At 38.2% G+C, this 22,917-nt stretch overlaps 1 protein-coding gene across 5 annotated transcripts in view; it reads right to left on the bottom strand.

The window, feature by feature from the left end:
• Nucleotides 1-614: 614 nt before the first annotated feature.
• The window catches only part of NUA (nuclear pore anchor), a 125,513-nt gene continuing 103,210 nt past the window's right edge, over nt 615-22,917 (bottom strand). Inside the window, exons 34-49 of one of the 5 annotated variants that reach the window (XM_089167782.1) lie at nt 19,048-19,140; nt 12,021-12,173; nt 11,867-11,920; nt 10,026-10,139; nt 9,817-9,894; nt 9,525-9,653; nt 9,361-9,432; nt 8,386-8,532; nt 8,231-8,284; nt 7,988-8,075; nt 7,826-7,908; nt 7,557-7,685; nt 3,502-3,564; nt 2,608-2,791; nt 1,105-2,510; nt 615-996 (exon numbers count right to left, since the gene is read on the bottom strand). In XM_089167782.1, the coding sequence (XP_089023908.1) occupies nt 928-996; nt 1,105-2,510; nt 2,608-2,791; nt 3,502-3,564; nt 7,557-7,685; nt 7,826-7,908; nt 7,988-8,075; nt 8,231-8,284; nt 8,386-8,532; nt 9,361-9,432; nt 9,525-9,653; nt 9,817-9,894; nt 10,026-10,139; nt 11,867-11,920; nt 12,021-12,173; nt 19,048-19,140 (2,916 nt within the window). In that variant the 3' untranslated portion in view covers nt 615-927. Of the gene's footprint in view, nt 997-1,104; nt 2,511-2,607; nt 2,792-3,501; nt 3,565-7,556; nt 7,686-7,825; nt 7,909-7,987; nt 8,076-8,230; nt 8,285-8,385; nt 8,533-9,360; nt 9,433-9,503; nt 9,654-9,816; nt 9,895-10,025; nt 10,140-11,866; nt 11,921-12,020; nt 12,174-19,047; nt 19,141-22,917 lie in introns of all 5 variants that reach the window. The other 4 variants (XM_089167781.1, XM_089167780.1, XM_089167784.1 and 1 more) reach the window with 4 other exon arrangements.

The following is a 22,917-nucleotide window of genomic DNA, read 5'->3' on the forward strand; positions in this document are numbered from 1 at the left end:
ATGGAGTTATAATTTATAAAATTAGATGTTTGGTTGTGGAATGAAATATGTGGATTCATCCTAAAAAACTATTTGATCGATGTGATTTCTATGAATGTGCAAATGTATAGCTTTTTTGAAATCTCTGGATTTCACCCCTTACCCATAAATCTACAGATTCACGTTTTTAGTGTAAAAAGGTGAATGTCTAGATTTCATGAATCTAGAGATTTTTACAACCAAACGGGTATAATTCTCAGATTCATGAATACAGAGATTTGAAATCTCTGGATTTGGATTCATGTAACCAAACAGGCCCTTAAAGCTTCAGGACTCCTGCAATGGTCTCGTTCTCTGAAACAGCATGCATGGCGATGAGCAATTTTACGTCTGATTTCATTGCCCATTTGTTTCTGAGCCTTCTTATCATTGGGGTACATCGCTGGTCATCAAGGCACAATCGGAGTAGGCCAGGTTCGGTTGGTCATAGTATGAACCGAGTAGGCTTTGGCGTAGGCAGGGGCCACACTATACTTCCAGCTTTTAACCCCAAAAAAGAGAGGGGGGAGGGGGGGGGGGGGTTGGGGAAGAAAAATAAATAAATAAGAAAGAGAAAGAAAAAAAATAAAGACAACTAAACCCAACTCCACATCCAGCTTGATTGCACTACTATTTACTAATCCTCCACTTCCTTATCCGCTCGATATACCAAATGGATCTGTAAAATTTTCATATGAAAAACTTTCTATCCATAGTGCAGGGGTCGTAGCCAATACCCAAGTAAGTAACGACATATGCATCCACTGGTCAAGTGAAAATGATGGGAGAAATGTGCAGCAACATGAAATTCTCCCAATGATACTGTAGCGCAAGTTCCCTCTTTAACAATTTGTTAGTCACAAGACCTTTCCCAGCAGTGAACACAAAAGGCAACTAGGCTCAAACCTCCTACTCCTGTTCGCCAGATCCTTGACCACGTCCCCCTCGTCCAATGCGTCCACCTCGACCACCACGATTCTGGATATGAAAAAAACACAAACGGATTCACATTCTGATAATAATTAACAAGCAAGAAAACTGCTGACCAACTATTAACAAGAACTAGATGAATGGCACTATACTCACCCTTGGGACCATACTACTTCTCCCACGTCCTCTACTGGGAGGTGATGACGATGCCATTCCTAATTGTCTTACAACTGCCCTTTGTCTAGCTCTCTCAGTCAAGTTTATCGTTGTGCTCTTTGAATCTGCTTTTGCCTCGTCAAGTTCTGAAACATCGCCAGCACTATGTTTTGTTGCAGCATCTGCAGGACCAATGGGCAAAGAACTATCAACAGAACCAGAAGCACCTTTAGAGCCCTGCTCAGTCTCACTGATTTCATGGTCATTACTAGGCTTATCTGAACCTTGATCATTAGTAGACTTATCTGAAACTTGTTCATTACTAGACTTGTCCAAAGCCTGATCATTATTAGACTTGTCCGAACCTTGATCGTGATCAAACTTCTCTGAAACTTCAGCAGTCTCTTCTGTTTGATCAACACCACCTCCTTCAATCTTCTCATCATTTAGTGCCTCACTAGATGTGGTCTCGGCTGCATCAAGTCCTGCAGAAACAATGGCTTCCTCCTCAATGCCAGCTGAGGAAATTGCACTTTCAGGTCCTTCAGTTGGTTCTGGAGGTTCTGGGCTGTTTACCATGACCATCATATCCCCTTCAACAGAAGGTTGTTCCACATCAGGCAGCAACTCACCCTCCTCTTTCTCACTTTCAACTTCCATCATGTACTGCAGAGGATCATGCCCTTCCCCATCCTTTGGCTGTCCATCATTAAACACCTCATCTGTCTCCCCTGTTTTATCCAAAATTTCTTCTGCAACAGTATCCAAATCATTCTGTGCTTCAGCCTGGTTTGTAGTATCAAAGGGTAGTTCCCTTGGCTCCTCAGAGTGCTCCTTTGTTTTGTCAGCTTCAACATCCTTTTCAGTATCAAATGCCTCTTCAATTGTAGTATGAGGACCAGCAGTATCAAAAGACTCCTCCATGGCAGTGGACATCTGAAGATTTTCAGCAGGAACAGAAAGCTGTCCTTCAGCACCTTCTTGAGGGCAGTCTGAAATCCTGGACTTCTTCAGAATCTGGGCTGGGACATCAGAACCAGTCTCTTGATGAAGTGGTGAGTCTTCATGTAATTCAGATGCTGATGAAGAAGCTAAGCGTTTTCGAGGCGCTGATTGGGTTGGTAATGCAAAATCGCCCTGAGTTTCCGTCTCATGAGCTGGTCCAGGTTTTGTTTCCTCAATGTTGGAGGTTCCTTCCATCTCTGAAACTTCAGCATCAACAGCAGGCTCTTGAGGCCGTCCAAGGCGAGGTCGAACCAGCCTCCGTCCAGCTTTACGTGTTTCAACAGTGGGTTTTGGCAAGATGGACCCTTTGTCTCTAGCATCTGTTGGTTTTGTCCGTGTAGAAGTTGCTGTACCTCCCACTGGAGGCTTTGTAACTGGGGCTTGAGCACCAACCGAACGACCTGCACAATAGAGTGAAAACATGTATTCTCACAGAAGGGGAAAAAATCAATTGAAAAAAACTAAAATAAAAGACGCAGCAGAGGAAAGGTGAAGTACCAGAAGCAACTGTAGATGATGTATCCACCAGTGAAGTTGTTTCCACAGGAAGAGTTCGAGCAGCAAGAGAATCTCCAAAGTTTGAGTTTGCTGCTGCTTCTACGTGTTCAACTGCTGTTAAATATGTAGCCATTTGCTCATCTAACGTACTCTCAGAAGTTGGAGCCCCTGATGCTTCAGTACTCTGGTAGTTTGAAAGGCCAATAAAAGAGTGAGGGAATGGAAAAGAGAACTACCATATACTGAGAATCCACAGGAGCAGCTTATTGGGACCACATGATGGAAGATAACTCTGTTATTAAATCAACGATGTGCAATCATGAACTACTGAATAATAGTTGTAGGAAATCAACAATGATACAAACAAAATTATTTTTGGAGAACTATGGCAAGCTGTAAGCCCACAGAACTGCCCCAAAAAAATTAATATAATATTAATAGTTTAACATAATTGCAATTAATAAAAGGGAGGAAGACTGCCACCAGGCTGTACAGCGTACTATCACTGGCCTGGCCCTACCACCCCAAAAGCTGCCTCTACAGGGGACGAACAATTCCACAGTATATGCCCAAGATCTTCCCTGTGAGCATGTAATGTGGGAGTACTGAGGAATTTGAGGCCCATGACAATCTCCCCCTAATTATTCCCTAGTACCCTTAGAGAGAGGGATCCACATCACATTTTCCCTAGACTCATATGCATACATCGGTTTCAGCCTGATACCACTCCTGGCCCAACCATCCCAAAAGATGTGTCTACTAGGAAGGGAGAACCATCCCACTATACATTACCAACTAGACAGTGTGCTAATTCCTTTCAGTAGTTCAAGATTCTCGATTACTCATATGAACAATTACTTAAGTTCACACAAGTGAAAGCAAATTTTAAAATACCTCTGCAAGATGGCCTCTTGCATGTTTGATTTTATCAAACTCATCGTGCAGCTTCTTTTTCTCCTGAAATAACAAATGACGAGTCAATTGCAACCACATTGATAAAAAAAGAGGCATGAATCTTGAGAAGAGAAGAACTATTCATCAGATCCAGATTTAACCGCGTTTCATAATCTAGTTCAGAGGCATGTGGCAGTTTCTGACCCAAAGACATAGTAAAATTAGGGTAAATTTCATGGGCACTCCCTTAGCGTATGAATTTATACTAGTAAGTCAACTATGTTAGGCGTGTACAGTCAAGTGATGGTTAAATTTGTCTTCGATGTTTTGAAGATGAAGGTGAAGGAAGTGGAGGAGGGAACTGAGGAAATACAAGGTCTTTTGGGCATCTTCGAGCTCCAAGGTCTCTGATCTAGAGGATTACCAAAGAGTAATATCAGTGTTCTTCAGAGTGAACCAATAAGCATTCTGGGCTGCCCCATATTGTTCAATGCACTAACTAATTGCTTCTTCAGCCTCTCTAATTGCAACTTCGCACTCTCTTCCCCATATAGATCCTTAAAGAAAAACAACCCATCTATTCAAATGGATGTTTTGAAGCTCCACCTCCGTTGATGCATATTCAGGAAACAACCTCAAATTGAGGGACAGCATCATCAAACTGAGGTTTTTTTTTGTGACAAAGATAACTGAGGGCATGGTAAAATTAGTTCAGAAGCTTAGATTCTGGCACCTCCTGATTTATAGGATTTAGATATTAGGTTCCATTAATCTTTGAAACAATGTCTCCGCTTTTTGGATGCATGGAAATGGCTTTGGCCAAGCACAACTGAGCCGAGTAATTGGGTTTTTAATCAATGTTTTTCTTTGGAGGGTACATAGCCTTTCTTTCTAGCATGCTCACTTTTCATCATGGTTTTCAAAGCCTCTGCCTAGGCGGTAAGGCGGTGTTTCAACCACTTTATTTGCCACTGCTTTGTTGACATGCAGTTTATCAGCCATTTTTTTAGCTTCATCGCTACCACTTTGTGGCCTTGTGCACCTTATTGCCGCCTAGACGCCAAGTGGTCGCTTTTTCGACATTTTGAACACTATTTTTTTCTTGATTTTTTTTCTTTCCAATCGAAGTTTATTCTACAAAGCCATATTACAAATTTAATAGTTAGTTATTTTGGAATCGAGAATCAATGAATCATTAGATGCACAATGAACTTATTTGGCATCACACTATCATAGAGGTAAGTAAAAATGTAAAATTACTACTTTCATTTTCATCTTTATAATTTGATATAGGTCTTAGTCATATGTTATGATGCTTGATGAAATGAACTTATATTTGTGTTCTTTTTTGGATAATCTTTCATAATTATGATTCTTGAATGCTTTTTTTTTATTTTTAGAAGAATGTGATTCTTGAATGTTTGTTTAGCTTATAATAGCTATTTATCAGTTTAAAAGTAGTTGCATTGAAAAACAAATTGACCAAACAGCTTTGGACACCTTATTGCCGCATAATCACCTAGGCAAAGCCCGAACCGCTTTGGTCGTCTTGCTGCCTTGACAACCATGCTTTCCATTCTGGCCTTTTCTAATCCTTGTGTTTCTATTCTGTACTTTCCTGAAAAATTTACAAGGGCATATGCAGCACCTGCAATGACAATTTTCACTGTTCCAGTTCTTGTCTTGTCAGAAACATTGTTCTTCCGTATCAGCACTCTTGTTTTTTATTTATTTTTTTAATTTTGAGCTGACGAAAAACTTCAACACGGGGCTTCCGGTTGGAATGTCCCATTCTTTCTCCACTTCACTATTCATTTTGAATCTCTCACTCTACTGTAAACTCCTGTTCCCTTTCATGTCATGGGGACACATGGGTTGAAGGAAGATGGGTGTCTCTTGTTTCGTGTGAATGAGGTAACTTTGCTTATGAAATTTAACCTTGATTTGTGATTTCAGTTCACAAGCTCTTCCATTTGAGTAGGTCTTTTTTTGTGTGTGCGTGTGTGTGTGTGTGTGTGTGTGTGTGTGTGTGTGTGCGTGCCTGATGTTTTCCTCATTGACTTGTTTAAAATGTAAGCCCAGACAGCAGAAAATGAATAACCTTCCTATTAGTCCTCATTCAATTTAGGCTGCCCTGCAACTGGTATGATCTCCATTGCCACTATCAGTCTGCAGATACTCTGCTGGATTACAGCAGAAGTTAGCAAAAGCTGAGGTCCTTTCCCTCCACCCCCAAACTGAAAATAAAAACCTCCCTGTCTTTTATGTATTTACGTAATGGAGGTTAAATTCGACATTTTAGTTGTGTAAACTTAAACTTCAGGGGGGAAGTAGAAATTTAAATAGTTCTTTTTTCTTATTTTTTAGGGGGAGGGGTGTTCTGAAATTTACCCAAGAGTAACATTTTTCGTTTAATAGTCTGACATCAGATAATACACCAGTGCAACCCTTTATGCTGGATGGTTTGCTGATCCTACCCATGTTCATATTTTCAATGCATATCCCATCACGCAGTCAAGTAGCCATTCTCTTAGGGTCCTTAGCTGCTCCAACCAACTCCAGGTCTTAAGAATCCTCATCCAAGATCCTGTATACGGCAGCTCATGCCTATCCACTCGCACATGCATGAGGCTGAGCCCCATTTTTGACAAACTGATGTAGTCCTATGTTACATAATACAACTTCAATTGTCTCCCTTACCCCTCAAAAAAGAAAGACGGGGTGCGGGGCCGCCGGTGGGTGGGGTGTGGGGGGAAGGCCTAATTAATTGTATACACATAAGGTCTGGGCCAGTCTTGCCTAATCGTTCAACCCAAACCCGGCTACTTTAACCCTTAATTTCTTAGTTCGGGATCTCGCTGGCATGTCTTCTTTTGAGAACTTGAGACGAGATCTCATTCAAAACAAGATGATCCCAGAAAAATACAAGATCTCGGTTCAACCATGTCTCTAAAAATACCGAATCTCGGCCGAGATGAGATATCTCGATCTAGACCTTATCAATACTTACGTTTTTGCTAGTTTTAGTGATCTGGCCATAGTTATAGTGTTCTTCCCGAACTTCATTTTTTGAAAAACTATGCTCTACATTGATGGAGGTGGTGCTGGTGCTTGTGGAGCAGAAGTCGCAAGTTGCTTAGGGCCTGTTTGGTTACTTGAGTCTGTAGATTTCAAAAATCTAAAGATTTCAAATCTATAGACTTCAAATCTATGGAGTCATGGTTCATAAAATTAGCTGTTTGGTTAGCTTGAATTTTTTGAATGAAATTTGTAGATTTATCTTTAAAAAATATTTATTGAATTATGATTCAAATGTTTAACGCTTTGATAGTAGGGGTGAAATCTCTAGATTTTACCTCATACCCATAAATCTACAGATTCACATTTTTAGTGTAAAAAGGTGAATCTCTAGATTTCATGAATCTAGGGATTCACATAACCAAACAGGTAAAAATCTCCTATTTGTGAATCCAGAGATTTCAAATCTCTGGATTCATGTAACCAAACAGGCCTAGTGATTTTACTCTTGTAATGTGAAATTGTGAAGAATGGAACATGTTTGATGTATTATTTTACTTTAAACCTATATGTTTTCATTTACATCGAGTAATGGTTGTTATTTCATGTTTTATAGGTCTCTGCATATTCAATCCTCCAGCATATTGGTGTCAAAGTTAAGATCAAATGGAACTCATAGACACTTGTTTTCTCCCAAATCTAAAGGCACCATGGTTATAAGGCCTAAAATAGACTAAATACCAAATTCTAGCTCTCATGTTGGTCGAATGACCAAGTATTTTTACCAGATTTGGGCCGAGATCTCAATTTTTTGAGGGACCAAGATCCTCACTGAGATTAAGGTCTCAAACCATGCTTAATTTCCCAATTAAAGGGCTGAAAAGCCAACCTAGCCGAGCTCAAGTTTGTCAAAACTGATTTCAGATGTATTTCGTCGGGCTTAGAATCTATCAAGCTAGTAATAGAATCTTCAATCCACCACAAAGTAAAAATAGCTGATTAAAAATAAATATTATGAAGGGAATATGATAAATGACCTGACTAATAATCTTTAGAAGATCATAAATGGCATTTTCATTCTTTTGACGTCTTGCTTTCTCTTTCTTATTGTCTTCCCTCTCCTTCTTCAGGTCTTCTCGCTCCCTCTCAAGTGTTTTCTCCAGCATCTGAATGGAAGTTTTAGGATGGGAAGATCATTACAAAGGATAAAAAGAAAAGAAAGGAGGAAAAAGAGAGTAGGAAAAAGGGGAAAAACATCCTAATTCTTTTTTGTTTTATTTTATTTGGGTTTGAGAAGAGGGATGACCTGTATGCGGGTATCCTTTTCCTTCTCTTTTTCCTTCATGGCTTTCTCAGTTGTAGCATCCACCACAGGCCTCTTTCCTGCAGCTATAGTTAAGCAGCATAAGTAATCACCGCATTTGACAGGCAACATTCTCGCTTAGACATGCCATAGATAAATGTATACCTTGTCTAGACTCTTCTAACTGTCGGGAAAGAGTCTGTTTCTCTTTGTTGAGCTCATCCCTTTCTCTTATAACTCCATCATACCTCTTCTGTAGAATGAAACAGAATCAGTGCAATTTAAATGACAATGAATTGCCTATGCATGCTAAAAGATTAGTAATTAAGATAAAATCATAGAATCCTAATAAACCTGGAACAAAACTCAAATAAACTTTTAACTTTTGTGAATAAAGAAATTTACAACCTTGTAAGCTTGAAGTGTCTTCTTCTGCTTGTCCGCGTCTAGTTTGAGGGAACTCTGCATTTTATCCGAAAGATAATTGTTATCATCCCTCTGATACAGAAAACATAAAGCATGAGCATGTATAGAATAAATCAATGGAACAAGACACAATGTACCTCAATATCAACTATCCTCTTCTCCTTTTCAGCTAGATTAGACCGGCTGTTTGTAAGCTCTTGCTCCAAGCCAGTTATGAGATCCTGCCTCTCTGAAACTAGCCGTTTTGTTTCCTCAACCTCAGATTCTTTCTCTTGCAATTTTACCTGGTGCAGAACATATAATCAGGGTTTTAAATTTATTTGAATCGGCCAGTGTTGATTGCTGAATCGACATGGCAAAATCAGTCACTAATCAAAGTGAATCAATCAGTCCTGATTCTTATACAAATTGACCAGTTTTGAATATTTTGATTCAACTCTTTGTGCACCATGAATGTGTGGTGAAATATCATTGTCAAGATGCTAAGTGACAAGAAGGTCTCTATAGGTCTTGATGGTGTTGCCTTGTGCCCAGGCCCTCCTTCCATTTCCTTGGGCTGACAAGATGCCAGGACAACTATACAAATCAGACAACAATAGGCAAATTTTTTTTCCAATGGAAAGTAAAAACTAGGGCGGCAGCTAGGTTAGGTTGGGCTAGGGTTTTTAAAACCCTACAGAGACCTCTTATCTGGGCTATGGGCAGGCCTGGCCCTGACTCAAGGCTAGAAGAATCCAATTCTGACCTGCTGTAACCCTTGTCTCTCTTTTTTTGGGGGGAGGGGGTATCGTGTTTAGGGGAGGGGAGGGGACGGGTAGATGCGAAGGCTGACCTGCCTCGAAGAAGAAGAAAGTAGAAAGAGGAGGATGAGATGAACATGAAGAAGAAGACAATATCATTTAGGCCATGCCGAGCTCAGCCTGAGGCCTCTACCCTAACCCTGCCAGAACCTGATTCAAGGCCAGAAGTTCTCATCCCTAGCCCGTTAGGGCCAAGATATATCTCAACACAGGACCTGTCATGGCAAACTTCAGCTGTATAGCCAAACTTGCACCTCTTGTACAAACATCCAGAAAACTGAGCTAATAACAGACATAAGAAATTCAGAACACCTGAATCTGGTGGAAAGCACCCTTCATGCGATCGTAGTCCTGGATATCTATATTTTTGCATTTCTCAACTACCTTCAAAGAAATTACATATCAGAATCGTGCAATACCAAGTCTAGAATAAAATACAGTTTCAATATGCTAACCTCTGAAATTTTTTTTTCTACCTGCTCTTTCTCAATTTTAAGCATTTCAATTTCTCTGTGACTGGCATCAAGCTCAATCTGTTTTTCCCTCAGTAAAGAATTAATGTGATCAATCTCCACCAAAGCCTTCTGAGCTTCTTCACGATATTTCTGGGGGCAGAAGTAATCATCTTCATAAACAAAAAGCCAAAAATTTTTCCAACCCAATTGACTATCTTTTAACTAGATTAAGTACAGCTGTAACTCATGACAGAGTTTGGAACTTAGAATGAAAAAGCCATCAGAAAGAGAAGAAGATTTCACCAATCCAGACCTGGCATTCCTCAAAATTGTGCTTGTTTTCCTCTCGAAGTTGCATATTGCTTTCACGGAGCAAATTCATTTCTCTGACCTGGAATCACATGCAAATACGCCATCGTGAGAAACACAAATTAGCCAGCAGATCACCTTATCATATAGATCTCCTAAAATGCATATTTATGACATGGCAAGATGAGTTTTATGAAGTGAATAAAAATATGCCTGAAGCTGCAGTGACTTGAACTCAGATTCCGTGAACATTACTGTTCTAGAATTGGCCCGCTCTGTAAGTAGCAATGATTGAGCTCTCTCAGATGCCTTCAAAGCACTATCAAGCTACAACATAGTCAAGCGAGAATTGAATCCAAGAAAGGTCAGAATAGCTTAAAACAAGCTAACAGAATTGAAGACAATCATATCTAGTGTTGTCTAGAAAGTTAAAAAACAAGAAGGTTAGAACTTATCAGCCACATGATAGATAAAGAAAACCATATGAAGCTCCCAAGTTAGATAAACAACCACATATCCAAAATTTTCAGCTTCTAAGTGAAGGCAAGAACTCATTAAAGCAAAATCAATAATCGTTGCTACAAAAGTTGTTTGGGTTTTCATGAAAGAAAAATTTAACTAGTCAGCAATTTCCGTCCATTCTCATCGTTTCACTATACATGCTCAGAAAAGAAATTTAAGTATTCACTAGTATATAAACTACTGGGGGGGTCCTATTTCTCGTCCCATCAGTCTACTACATATACTTGGAGTACGTATTCAAGCATTCACTTCTTTACCACACCTAGTACCTCATGAAAAATTACTAGGATAGTAAACAGAAATATCTGCATGAAAGGGTGATAATCTATGGCTCTGCTGGTTGTCTTTACCTCCCATAATAGTCATGCAGCATTGTGCAATGCATAGAGAAGATCCCTTTCCAACAGTTCAGCTCACACAGTTTAGAAATACCTAACATAATAACTTGCATTATAATTCAATGTCTTTTCTTGGTTGGTAAAACAGAAGGATGACCACACATTTCCATAATAAATATTTTGATAACCTGTCATCAAATAACTTATCCTACCTAAGCTATTGTCTGCAGCTGTATCCTGCTTCAAATGAGAACTGAACATAGATCATAAAGGGAATTGCCAGACCACAATAATGAACCCCTTTACTGTAACCAGATCGTATTTGAATTTCGAACAGCAGATGCTCATTTTCTATGAGATCACCTAACTTCTATAGGCCCCTGAATTAATAAATAAATTCCAAGTGTGATGCCATTTAGCTAACTGGTCTAAGCATACCATATGTTTTCTACTTTATTTATACTCAACTGTCATTGTGTCTGTGTTTTTACTTATACTCAACTGTTATTGTGTGTGTGTTTTTACAGCATACAGATACTGCAAATTGATTTTGGTTCCATTCAGCTTGCTCCCAAATTGCAGCAGCTCCATGCACAGATTACAATACGCAAGAACACAGGAAGAACAACTCAAATATATAATACAATAAAGGAATATCAACGTTAAAGATCAGAAATGAAAACAGAAAAAGAACTTCCTACTTATTCAAGAAACAGCATTACCATACAGACTAAACAGAACAATGAGACCACTCGACTGGTGTAAGCAACAAAAATCATATCCGTCAACAATAATCCATTGACGCAGGGCATTACAAAAAGTAGTACTTATTTTAATGGAAATAGGGCTTGTGTACATGTTTGGTCTTTGGTCCAATGGGGTTTTGCTGTAATAATCCAAATTAATGGGCTTAAAAAAAGGTTCAAGCCTAGGAAATGGGGTTTACTACATTTTTAGTTCATGCTGGAGTGATGCAGATCAAGACATGAAGTAATAAATATGGTCAGTCACTTACTGGCAACTAATGTCCATAAGTTATCAGTTACATGTCAACTCAACTAAGAGGAAATTGACAAATCATATCGGTACAAATAGCACTAACAATGACTAAAGCCTTTTCTGGTGAATATTGAATTGAGTGCAATATTGAGTAAAAGTGCCACATTGTAATATTAGTAAAGACCGAAGACATACTTGTGACTGCAATCGAAGCTTTTCCTGCTTTAATAGAGAGATCTCCGTTTCTGCCTGCAAGCCATAAAGCATTATACAGTTCTTACAGAGAATAACAGAGAATAATTTAAGTATAAAAGAACGTTGCATGGAGAACAAAGGGGAAGGAACTTACTATGTCTTTTGATCTCCTGAGATATCTAACCACATTTTGTAAGTCACCATCACCGTGTGTAATTGCACTTCCAGAGGAAATCCCAGAAGAACTGCAGTCCTTCTCGGCCAATTTAATGTGCAAAGCCTCAAGATGATCATGTAGTATCTTGTTCTATATAAAGAAGATAAATAAAGTAGGAAGTTACTTGACTGTAGCTAAATTTTAAGTAAGCCAGTTATCAGATCATAAACATCATAGGCCCAATCAACCTAGCCTTTGCCAGGTGTTTCAAGATATCACATAAGCAACTAGCCAGTCATCAACAAGAGCCATCTGAACATTTGAAATACCTGGTATCGTGAAACAGAAAAATTTTATTCACTCAAGTTCTCAAGACTAGAAGACACTCTTTGCACAACTCAGGAATATAGAAAGTAACAGGACTTGCAAAAATCCAACAAGATAAGAATATATCCAAGCACACAAAAACTGATAGAAAATTAAATGTTATTGGCCAGAATGTAGGACCACAAAGTTTTTGAACAAGGTTCAAAATAATAAATGAGGTTGGAACTTGGAATAGAGCCAATTCCAACGCAAGACTATCAAATATTACAAATGCATAGTTGTCAAAGCGGCAAGGCGACCAAAGCGTTGGGGTTCTGTTTAGGTAATTAGGCGACAATAAGGCAACCAAAGCAGTTGGGTAAATTTTTTTCAATATAACTACTTTTAAACTACTTTTCAATACAACTGCTTTCTATAATAAGCTAAACAAATATTCAATAGTCATATTCATCCCAAAAAATCAAGCATTCAAGAATCATACTTATGAAAATTATTCAAAAAAGGAACACAAACATAAGTTCAGCTCATCAAACCATGGTTGTCAAAGTGTTCGCCTAGGCATTTACTGATTTATTGATTCTTGATGTTGAGTATGGCTTATGCTTCACATTCTGTTGTCAATGGCTGCCCCCGAAGCAAAAAAAAAGGTTCTGTCACTTTGGGCCTTGGAGTTCCTTTGCAGATTGGCGTCAATTAAGCGTTTCAAAACAAAGCGGTTGAAAAAACCGCTTTGCCACCTAGGCGCGCTTAGGCAAATGCTTTGACAACTACGTTCAAATGTAACAACGATCTAGGTACAGACATCTACTGAGAAGTGAATCTTGAAGCTACTAGAAGGGTGATCCAGGTACAAGAATTATTTTGAGAACTCAATACTCAAGACCCACCTGGACTTTTAAAAGTGGATACAGCATCCTGATGTAGCCTCAAATGAATGAGGGCTATTTCCAAGATCTTAGCTCAGAACCAATTTAAACAGGGTCTTTAGGGTTTCGATATTTAACAGACAATTGTTTTGGGGTTCCTTGTTTGATAGTGTGGGAATATTGGACATATAGATGGCTAACAGTAATTAGATTCCAAGATTCTTACCTAACAGATATAATTGGCCAGAAATTTTGGTAGTGGCCTAACAGTCAAGGGTTCGTAAAGTTTGCAAACAATCTGACTGAAATTCTGAAATATGGATGTTTCCTACTGTAGGTAGGAAACTTAAAAATCCAGACAAGAAACAGAATTCAAAGCAGGAGTAGGTAGGAAACTTAAAAATCCAGACAAGAAACATAATTCAAAGCAGGATTTTAGAGGTCTAAGAACAGACTTTAGAGGTTTGCTTCAATCAATAAAAACAACATGGAGCTATTGATGGTCACAAAAATCAGGTTTAAGTTTAGCAAATCAGAATCTAAAATTGATAAACCAGTGTAGAAACTGAAGAAGAATGAAGCAGGAAAACAACTGACAGAACAATTATTAGAAGAGAAACAGAAATCATGAAAACAAAGAAAATAACAAGCAATTCAATAATTTGACTGAAGATCAACAAGGCCTCCTGGAATCACCGCCTCCAGGTTCATTTTGACTCAGAAAGCAGAGAGAACTATGAATTTCACAGAACAGGAAGGCCTTGTGAAGTGTGTGCCCAGGCGAAGAAAAATTCTCTCATTCAGTGGGCATGGTTTGGGCACATTTAGGTTGATATGACATTTGGCGGCTATTCTATCTGTGATCGTATAGGAAGCTTTCTTTCGAAGCAATAATCTCTCATACTCGAATGGAATGTAATACCAAGAATGGTTCACAAATTCTAGAAAAATAATATGGAACTCTTCTAATAGTGCTACCTCCCAACCCCTCAAAAACAAAAGCCCACCAAAAAATAAAGAAAAAGAAAAGGAAAAAAGAAAAAGAAAAAAAAAGAAAAAGGGAAAAAAAGAGAGGAGAAATGGGCATATTGCTGTCTCCCGGGCTCTCCGTCTCTCGGCCACAAAACCCTCCCCTTTTTTTAAAAGCTAGACCTTTGAGTCTTATTCTTTTTCTCTGTTGTATGAGTATCATGGCATCTCCCATAATTTTTTTTTTTATCTTATGGTGTCGAAATTTCTTCACCTTAAAAAATGTATAGAAAAACAAAACATAAACTGGATCGGGAAACTACACCTGAGAACCAGTCTAGTCTATTCCTGACTGAGTTTTGATCTGCAGCAGAACAAAGACTATTCTATACCAAGCAGAAACCTTTAACATCGAACTGAATTAGAAACCAGCAAAGCTGGACAAAAGGAACTTGATTTTCTATACTACCTTAGGTTCAAGCAAGAGCCAGTTATATTTTTCTAAGGGACTGTATTTCTAAAAATGGCTTTTTATTTTGCTAGGATGTACAGTAAGAGAATCCGAAACATACATTAAGATGGTAAGATTTAATTATTTCAAAATTTATCTGTTCATGCTCTCAAATAGCTGTAAAAAGAATTGAAATAAAGGGTAAAATGGCAAAATTGAATGTGAAACACCACTACAAGCTGCACGTACACAGATTGTGAACCAGAACTAAACAAACTACAAATTGGAATTTGCAGACTGTTTTAGAGCCTGTTTGTTTACATGAATCCAGAGATTTCAAATCTCTGGATTCATGAATCTGAGAATTATACCCGTTTGGTAGTAAAAATCTATAGATTTATGAAATCTAGAGATTCACCTTTTTACACTAAAAACGTGAATCTGTAGATTTATGGGTAAGGGGTGAAATCCAGAGATTTCAAAAAAACTATACATTTGCACATTCACAAAAATCACGTCGATCAAATAGTTTTTTAGGATGAAACCACAGATTTCATTCCACAACCAAACATCTAATTTTATAAATTATAACTCCATAGATTTGAAATCTCTAGATATTTGAAATCTCCAGACTCATGTAACCAAACAGGCCCTTAAAATACAAGCACTACAAAGCCGCACATAACTTGATAAGAGAAATAGAATAGATACTGGTCATACCTAACCAAATGAAAAACTATTCTGATTTTGGCAGATTCCAATTCAGGGTTTGCACCTTTGACAATTTAACCCAAACGAAAAAGGTCAAACAATAGGAACTGGAATCAGACCAATTGACATCTTACCAATATGACCATAAATCTGAATAAAATAAAGAGCAAATTGCTCCGACAGCCCAAAACAGAGGCCTCAATGCACTGACACCCCTGTTTTAAAAGCATCCATCCATAATTCCATATCTGTTAGAATGGTTAATATTACAGATAAAAATACAATTGTACCCTTCCACAAATTGGAACTGAAAATAGAAAGACAATTGTACCCATTGGCATTTTCCTTTCCAAAAAGCTTGACCAGAGTTTCCCATCTGAATGAAAAGATGAGAAGCAGAGGACCAATGGGTTGGGACAAAGGCGAAATACCTGAGATATATGGTTTCTCAGATAAAATGGGTACAACAGATCCACTATCTTTTTTTCAGAAATGATAAATAATTTAGCTTCTTCAGTTTTGGTCATTGAAGCACGAGCCTGTCACCAGACTCTTCCATTTTCTGATGGAAGGAAACACAACTCCAATAAATTAAGGGAACCACTGCCACAAAATGATCAGATTTTTCATCTTCTGAGAGTTGGGGAAGAGAAAATGATTCTGTACTGATCTCTTTTTTGTGGGATTTGTTTGGTTGTATGAAGAGGAAGCATCAGGAAAGTAGCGACAGTGGGTAGTGCTGGAGGTTATTCAACAGGACCTGCAGTGGATTTAGGGGAAGAAGTAGGATGAGGCACAGCAGCAAGATGCAGGAATGCTTCTATCTGTGTTAGGTTACAAGGTGAAGTCAACGAACATCGCCAGAGTGGCTCAGAAGCTTGGACAGTTGGAGATGGTAATCAACAATGCTCAGGAAGATGAATTTTCACATCTGACTTCCAAGGTTGTTCACTACAACCTTCTGATCTCTATACGTGTCTTTAGAGAATGCTTTTTGAAATCAAGACACCAAATTCTGATTCAAACCCTGCTGTTCAATACCAATGCTCTGAGATCAACATTCGCCGCATATTAGGGTTTTGTGAAATGAACAACACCAGGGTTTGAATTAGGAGTTCGCAAATTAAGTGACACAGTTGCTGCACCAAATCAAGCGACTCAGCTGCAGGATCTCTCACAACTAGGGTTTTGGCTTTCAATGGCAGATCAGAGTTTTTAGAGAATGAACAGAGAAGACTTAATGCAGGACAGAGTAGGGTTCTTATGAGTTATGATCATCTCATATATAAAATATCTCAAATAGTAATCTAATGGAAACCACTAATGGACTGGACTGATATCCACAATTCAGCTCCCAACTCTGTGGTGCCTGAGCTTTTGAAACATAATGATGTAAACCCAGATTTAGGGTTAACTTCCAGGATCTTCTAAATGGTTGCAGCAGATGATTGGAGTCTTTAAGGATCTTGGTTAAAAGTTTAGAAGGCTGCTGGATCTAGGAAAAGCCTGAGAAATAACAGAATTGAAACCCTAATTTAAGATTTGAATTTGGAGGGAGACTTAGGGTTCGGCTGGGATAGAGGAGAGGGCTGTGGATGTAGGTTCAGAGGTGGTGTGGTGCTGTAGTTGTGTTTCCAGGAGTCCAAAACAGGTCTGAGAAGATGGGGATAGGAAGTAGGAAGTTTCTGGACTTTTTGAAAGATTCGAATTTTCAGCAACTCTTCCACGGAAGATGTAGTGCAGGTTTCCTTAACTCCAGAACTAGGGCTGTAATGGGTAAACTGAACTTAGAAGACAATCCTATAGGCTAGGCTAGGGCGACTCTATTGAGGGTGGAATGGGGCTGAATTGATGAAGGTATAGGTTAATCCTATTAGGGTTAGGACTGAGGGTGTGGGGAAGAAGGCGGCGGCGGAAGAAGGAGCCTTGCGGCTTGCAGCTTGCAGCTGCTTTGGGGGCTAGGGTGGGGTTGAAACCAAGGGAAAGGGCTGAGTATGTTGGGGAAGGTTTATGGATGGGTCGAACTTACTTGTGAATGGATGCTTGGCTGAACTTGCAGAAGAATGCTTGAAGAGGATGAAGACGCTGCTGGATTTCCTGAAATTCTGAGAATTACTCTCCAGCCTAGGCAGCAAGGGTTTCCTTCCTCACGGCCCAAGCCTCTTGTTTAACTCAAATTAACCAATCTATTTTATTCAGAATTAAAGAGGCTATTTATAACCTAAGTAGTAAGTACAGACTCTTTGACTCAACTTAAGTGAGAGGGATCCCACTGTTGACCAACTATTGAACTTGGACTTCTTTATAGTTTAGGATACTACCACCTTACATGGACTCCTACTTAAAATTAAACTCTTGCTAATTTAAAACAAACATGGGCTTAACCAAAATAAAACTACTTTAAGATAAGGTTCCTAAAATTAAGGAACCCTATCATAACAACTCCAACTAACAATAAAAAACTAACATTAACTCAACAATTAGGACTCCTAAAAAGGAGACAAGACTTACTAAGACTCCCAAAACAGAATTTAAAATCCAGACTTTGAATCTCACCAAAACTACTCGAACTAGGGGCTGAAATGGACCAAATTGCCCCTAGCTCAGATTCGGCACCGCTTTGATTGGGCCTTCATCCGAATGGGCTTGGGCCCCTTTTATGCTGTTTTTTGGGGCGTCCAACCCTGGATACATCACATAAAAGGGGTTTTAGTGCATTATGGCATCTTTTTGGGGAGTCTGAACGATTTGCCCTATAATAAATGAAAACAACTTACGACATAGATGGACTAACAGAGACCCTAACCCACCAAACAACTATTACTAAATAACAAAATACAAGAAAATGACAAGACACCAAAACCACGTCATGTCCAGAGATAAGATTTCTGGAATGACCGGGAACGTGGGAAATTCTTGAACTGAAAGCTGTGTAGGAGAGTCCAAACTGAGCTTCATGACTTCTAGTTTCTAGAACAACCTGGATTTAACCATACTTCAAATAAGCATATCAACATGAACTAGACCAAATACAGGTATTTCTTTTCCTTTCTGCTGGAAATTGAATTCCAATCACATACTTTTCCCTCCCTAGAGGAAAATCTGTTCATCATGCTGAGTTTGACTCACCGAAAATTCATAGAGCTGACTTACTGTCCAACAGGATCTTCCAATTCTATCTTGAACAACCAAAATTTTCAAAAAGGTAGGATACTCAACATGTAACTCTCAAGATTGGATGGTTAGTTGGATATTCTAATCAATTCAACAATAACTGTTACAAAATATAAGATGCTCGACACTCTATGGAACAAAACCATTCTGTCAGCAAAGACTACCATATAATAGCCTTTTGGGAGTAGTTTAACATTAGAAATATATACACATTATAAAAATGTTTAACATTGCAAAATACACACATCATAAAAATGTTTAACATTGCAAATATACACACATCATAAAACCAACGTGACCCTACACAAGGGACCAGCAGTAGGCACCCCCCCCCCCCCCCCCCCCCAAAAAAAAAAGAAATAAAATAAAAATTATTGTTTTTTATTTTCATGCTAAAATTTGTCACACATAACCAATCACAGATACTTTCCTCTGCAGTATACATCAGCAAAATCGAAAGAATACATCATAGAGTGGAATAAAAAAGGAAACACGGGCAAATCAAATGTATTGACCAACCATTCACCTGTTCATTAATCTCAGTGTATTTTCTCTCAGCTTCATTCTTTGATTGCTCCAGCACAGACTTTTCACTTTCCCATTTTGCCTTCAATATGTCCTGTGTTATACAAAAGCAAGGAATATATCATCAGAGCTTACTACAGGTAACAAATTCAATATGTAAAATGAATAAAATCTAAGGGATCATACCACAGCATATAAAAAAGAAAAAAGAAAAAAAGAAAAAAAAAAAAGCAGAATATATTATGTGTTCTGTTTCAAAGATACAAACCAATGGATTAGTCCCAACTTACATGGCATTGACAAGATTGAAAAGGTCAATATGTTATTCAAAAACCCAAAAATATGTTAAATTTATGGCCTTTTTCAAGATCTCGTAGAGATTTTGAAACCAATAAATCAAAATTTAGAGTTGGGCCTTAGAATAGGTTGCAAACAGAAAATGTTCAAAACCTGAAAATTCCAGTTCTAAAGGTTTAAAAGGATCCAAAACTTAAATTGGACTCGGATAATTAACCTGAAAAACATCTCAAGCATCCAAAAGACTGAGGATTGGACCATTATACTTTCTTGAGAACAGCCCAGACACGACAATGGACAGATCAATAATTACCAAGCCCGAATCCTTAAACAATTAATGATTATAGATGACAGGTTTGTCAAACCACCCAATCAGGCAGATGGATCTAGAAACATATGCCCTGAACATCCAAGAAGTAGATTGATGTTGATTAGACTTCCTTACATTGGCCACCAGCATCATAGCAGTTGCCAAAACTAGAACAAAAGAGACATATACAGGGAAAAGGAAGAGAAGGAAACTTTGACTTTCGTCACAGAACTGTCCAATTGAAGACACTAGACAAACTCAAGATAGTCCAACCATTACTGCATTGTCATCATCACCAAATTGTCAATTTATCATCACCATAACAGGTGCGAAATACTAATGGACCATCCCTATTAGCTCAGAAGAGACTCGACTACTGTTTCTACCTGTTTGCCTTAGGGAAAATGCCTCCTATATGGTACAGTGAAATGCTCATGCGACCAACCAGAACCCTGAGCAGACTTTGAACAGCACATTAACAGGATCAAGGCATAAAAAACTCTTGCAGGTAGGGCAACAGAACATTCTCCTGATTCAGTACAGAATCATCAATAAGTACAGACTGTATTTTCTATGATATATTACTGACTTCTCCAATACAAACCACTTTAACCTCAATCCATCCTTACTACAGACCAGTTAGTAGAATGATCTGATCCCTCTTGCAGCTTTCAAAGACAGTTGGTATAGTTTAGCTTAACAATTTTCCTTGAATACAACCATGTATGCCAGTCCACATTTTAGTTTGTTGGATTTTAAGCAGTACTAATAAAGCAAGACAACTAGAGAAGAAGAAGAAGCAGAAGATAAACGGGTTGGCTCATATAGTGGAGAAGCGATGCCTACAAATTCTAGACAGACAATCTAGAGTCATAAGCTTCTATTATTTACAGTACACAGATCTGGGCATTATCACCCTTAATGAGGGATGGAATAGAGAAAAAAGAAGGATAAGGGAAATTTGAGAAGAATTAAACTTGAAGAAGGGGAAGAAAGAAGAGAACACTCATTAAAAGAAGCGGGGGGGGGGGGGGGGGGTTCAACTGCACAATGTTAAAGCTTCAATTCATCCTTCTTTTTTTTAACCCTCCAAAGTCTTCCTTTTATTGCAATATAAGGGCCTATTTATAGCTTGGCTAATGCTTTACAAGAAATAGAAACTTAATAGCCTGAAAATAGAAACTAATAGAATTTTTTACATGAGCCCCGTCGGTTTCCATTGGAAACTCAATGAACCCCCCTCAAAATTGAAATCTTACAAAGCCCCCCTCCATATTTGACACCGTTAGGTTTTTGTTAGTTTTAGCTTTAATTTTACAATTTTACCCTAATTTGAATAAATTTATTTAAAATCCTAAATTTTTTTTATATGAGGCCCCTCCATTTCAATTCGAAACACTCAACACCTCCCCAAAATCAAAATCTTACCGAACACCCCCCCCCCCCGTCCACACTTCACCCCATCTGTTTTGATTTTATTTTTCCCCCACACTTAATAAATTCATATAAAATCATAAATAATATTTTTAATATTCATTTTAGAATCCTAAACAATATTTTGATGTCACCATATTACCCCAAATTGTATGATCGAAATTTTTCTCAAATTAAAAAAACTTTTGCATGATCATTTTATTAATCTATGGCCAATGTTGTCATATAAACAAATTAGTTTGACTTTAATCAGTTTACAAAGTACCTTCACTAATGGTGTAAAGTGTGAAGGTGCCTTGTAAGGTTTTGATTTTGGAGGGGGTGCACCATGTTTCCAATGAAAATGAAGGGGCTCATGTAAAAAGATTCTTACAAATATTATTTAGGATTTCAAATAAATTTATAAAGTGAGGGTAAAATTGTAACAGCAAATTTGAAACAAAAGGAAACTTGATGGTTTTCAATTGAAATGGAGGGGGCTCATATAAAAAACTCAAACTAATATCCTAAAAACTAGTGACAATAGAGTATTCTATAAATATTCCTGAAATGCCACAAAATATGATCTTCATGTAATATGATCTTAGGCCCCACAAAATCCTCTATAAATATTCCTAAAATGCCAAATAATGGGCTGTGACACTATTCAAGTGAACAGAGACATAAACCGTGTTTTGGCCACCCTTCTTTCCATTGTAGCAGTCCAGGGTGATTGGTCAAAATTGTGGAGCAAGGAATCTTCTAGTTGGACCAGCTGGCTGGTTTGAGGTGGCCTTGACTCTGGTTTGAATTGCTTCCTGCCTGGTTGACCTGCATCAAGTTCTCCCTAACTTAAGAAAAAACTTGTCCTCGAGTTTCAAAGAAAAAATCTGCTTCATGATAGGCACCACAAGAAAAGGATGACGGGTGGTTGCAGCATTTTTCTGGTCACAATCACTAAGAAAACAAATTAGGGGAAATGAAAAAGGAGAGAGGAAAAGATGTAAGTGATAGAAAGATCTGGGGGAGGAGAAGAAAACTAGGGAGGAGAGTCAAGAAGGTTGAACAGACTGCAAGATGAAGAGATTTACTAGGTTCGGACTCTGCTAACAATTATTAAGGGACGGAATAGAGAAGAAAGAAGCATAAAGAGAATAGGGGAAAGAAGGCGAAATCTGGGAAGAATTAGATTTGAAGAAGGAGAAGACCAATCATAAGAAGAAGAAGAGAAGAGGAGAGAGAAAGGGGGACTGCAAAAGCAAAATGTTGAAGCTTCAAGTCATCTTCCCCCCCCCCCCCCCCGGTCTCTCCAAAAGTCTTCCTTTATTGCAATGTAAAGGCCTATTCAAAGCTTGGCTAAGCTTAACAAGAAATAGAAACTCAGTAGACTAAAAATAGAAACTAATATCCTAGTAATTAATGACAACATAATGTTATGGAAATAGAAATTGTCAAAACAAGCACCAAGAAATAGAAACTGTCAAAACAAGCACCAAGAAATAGCAAATTGAAATGGAAACAAAATGAAAACACAAAGATTTAATATGATTCACACACCAATGTGATGAGCAACATCCACAGGTGAAGAGGAAGAGCTTTTCACCATGTAGAAGAACATAATGGAGATCTCAAAACAAGTCACCAAGAACAACGTTACAATAACTCTCACCCAAAATCCTAAAGTGAAAATCACAAATCTCTCAATAGGTGAACATAAGGTACATATATATAGACTCCAACAGGGTAAACATTCAATCCATAAGGTCAGGTCATACCATACAATGTGCTATGTTCTATCCACCTAAGACCTCTGCTTCCATCACAAATCTTCAAAAATGGGTCATTAGGTTC

This window comes from Hakea prostrata, chromosome 9 (genome assembly GCF_041222555.1).
Source record: "Hakea prostrata isolate BN-2017 chromosome 9, UWA_Hpros_2, whole genome shotgun sequence".
In the NCBI taxonomy this organism is placed as follows: Eukaryota; Viridiplantae; Streptophyta; class Magnoliopsida; order Proteales; family Proteaceae; genus Hakea; species Hakea prostrata.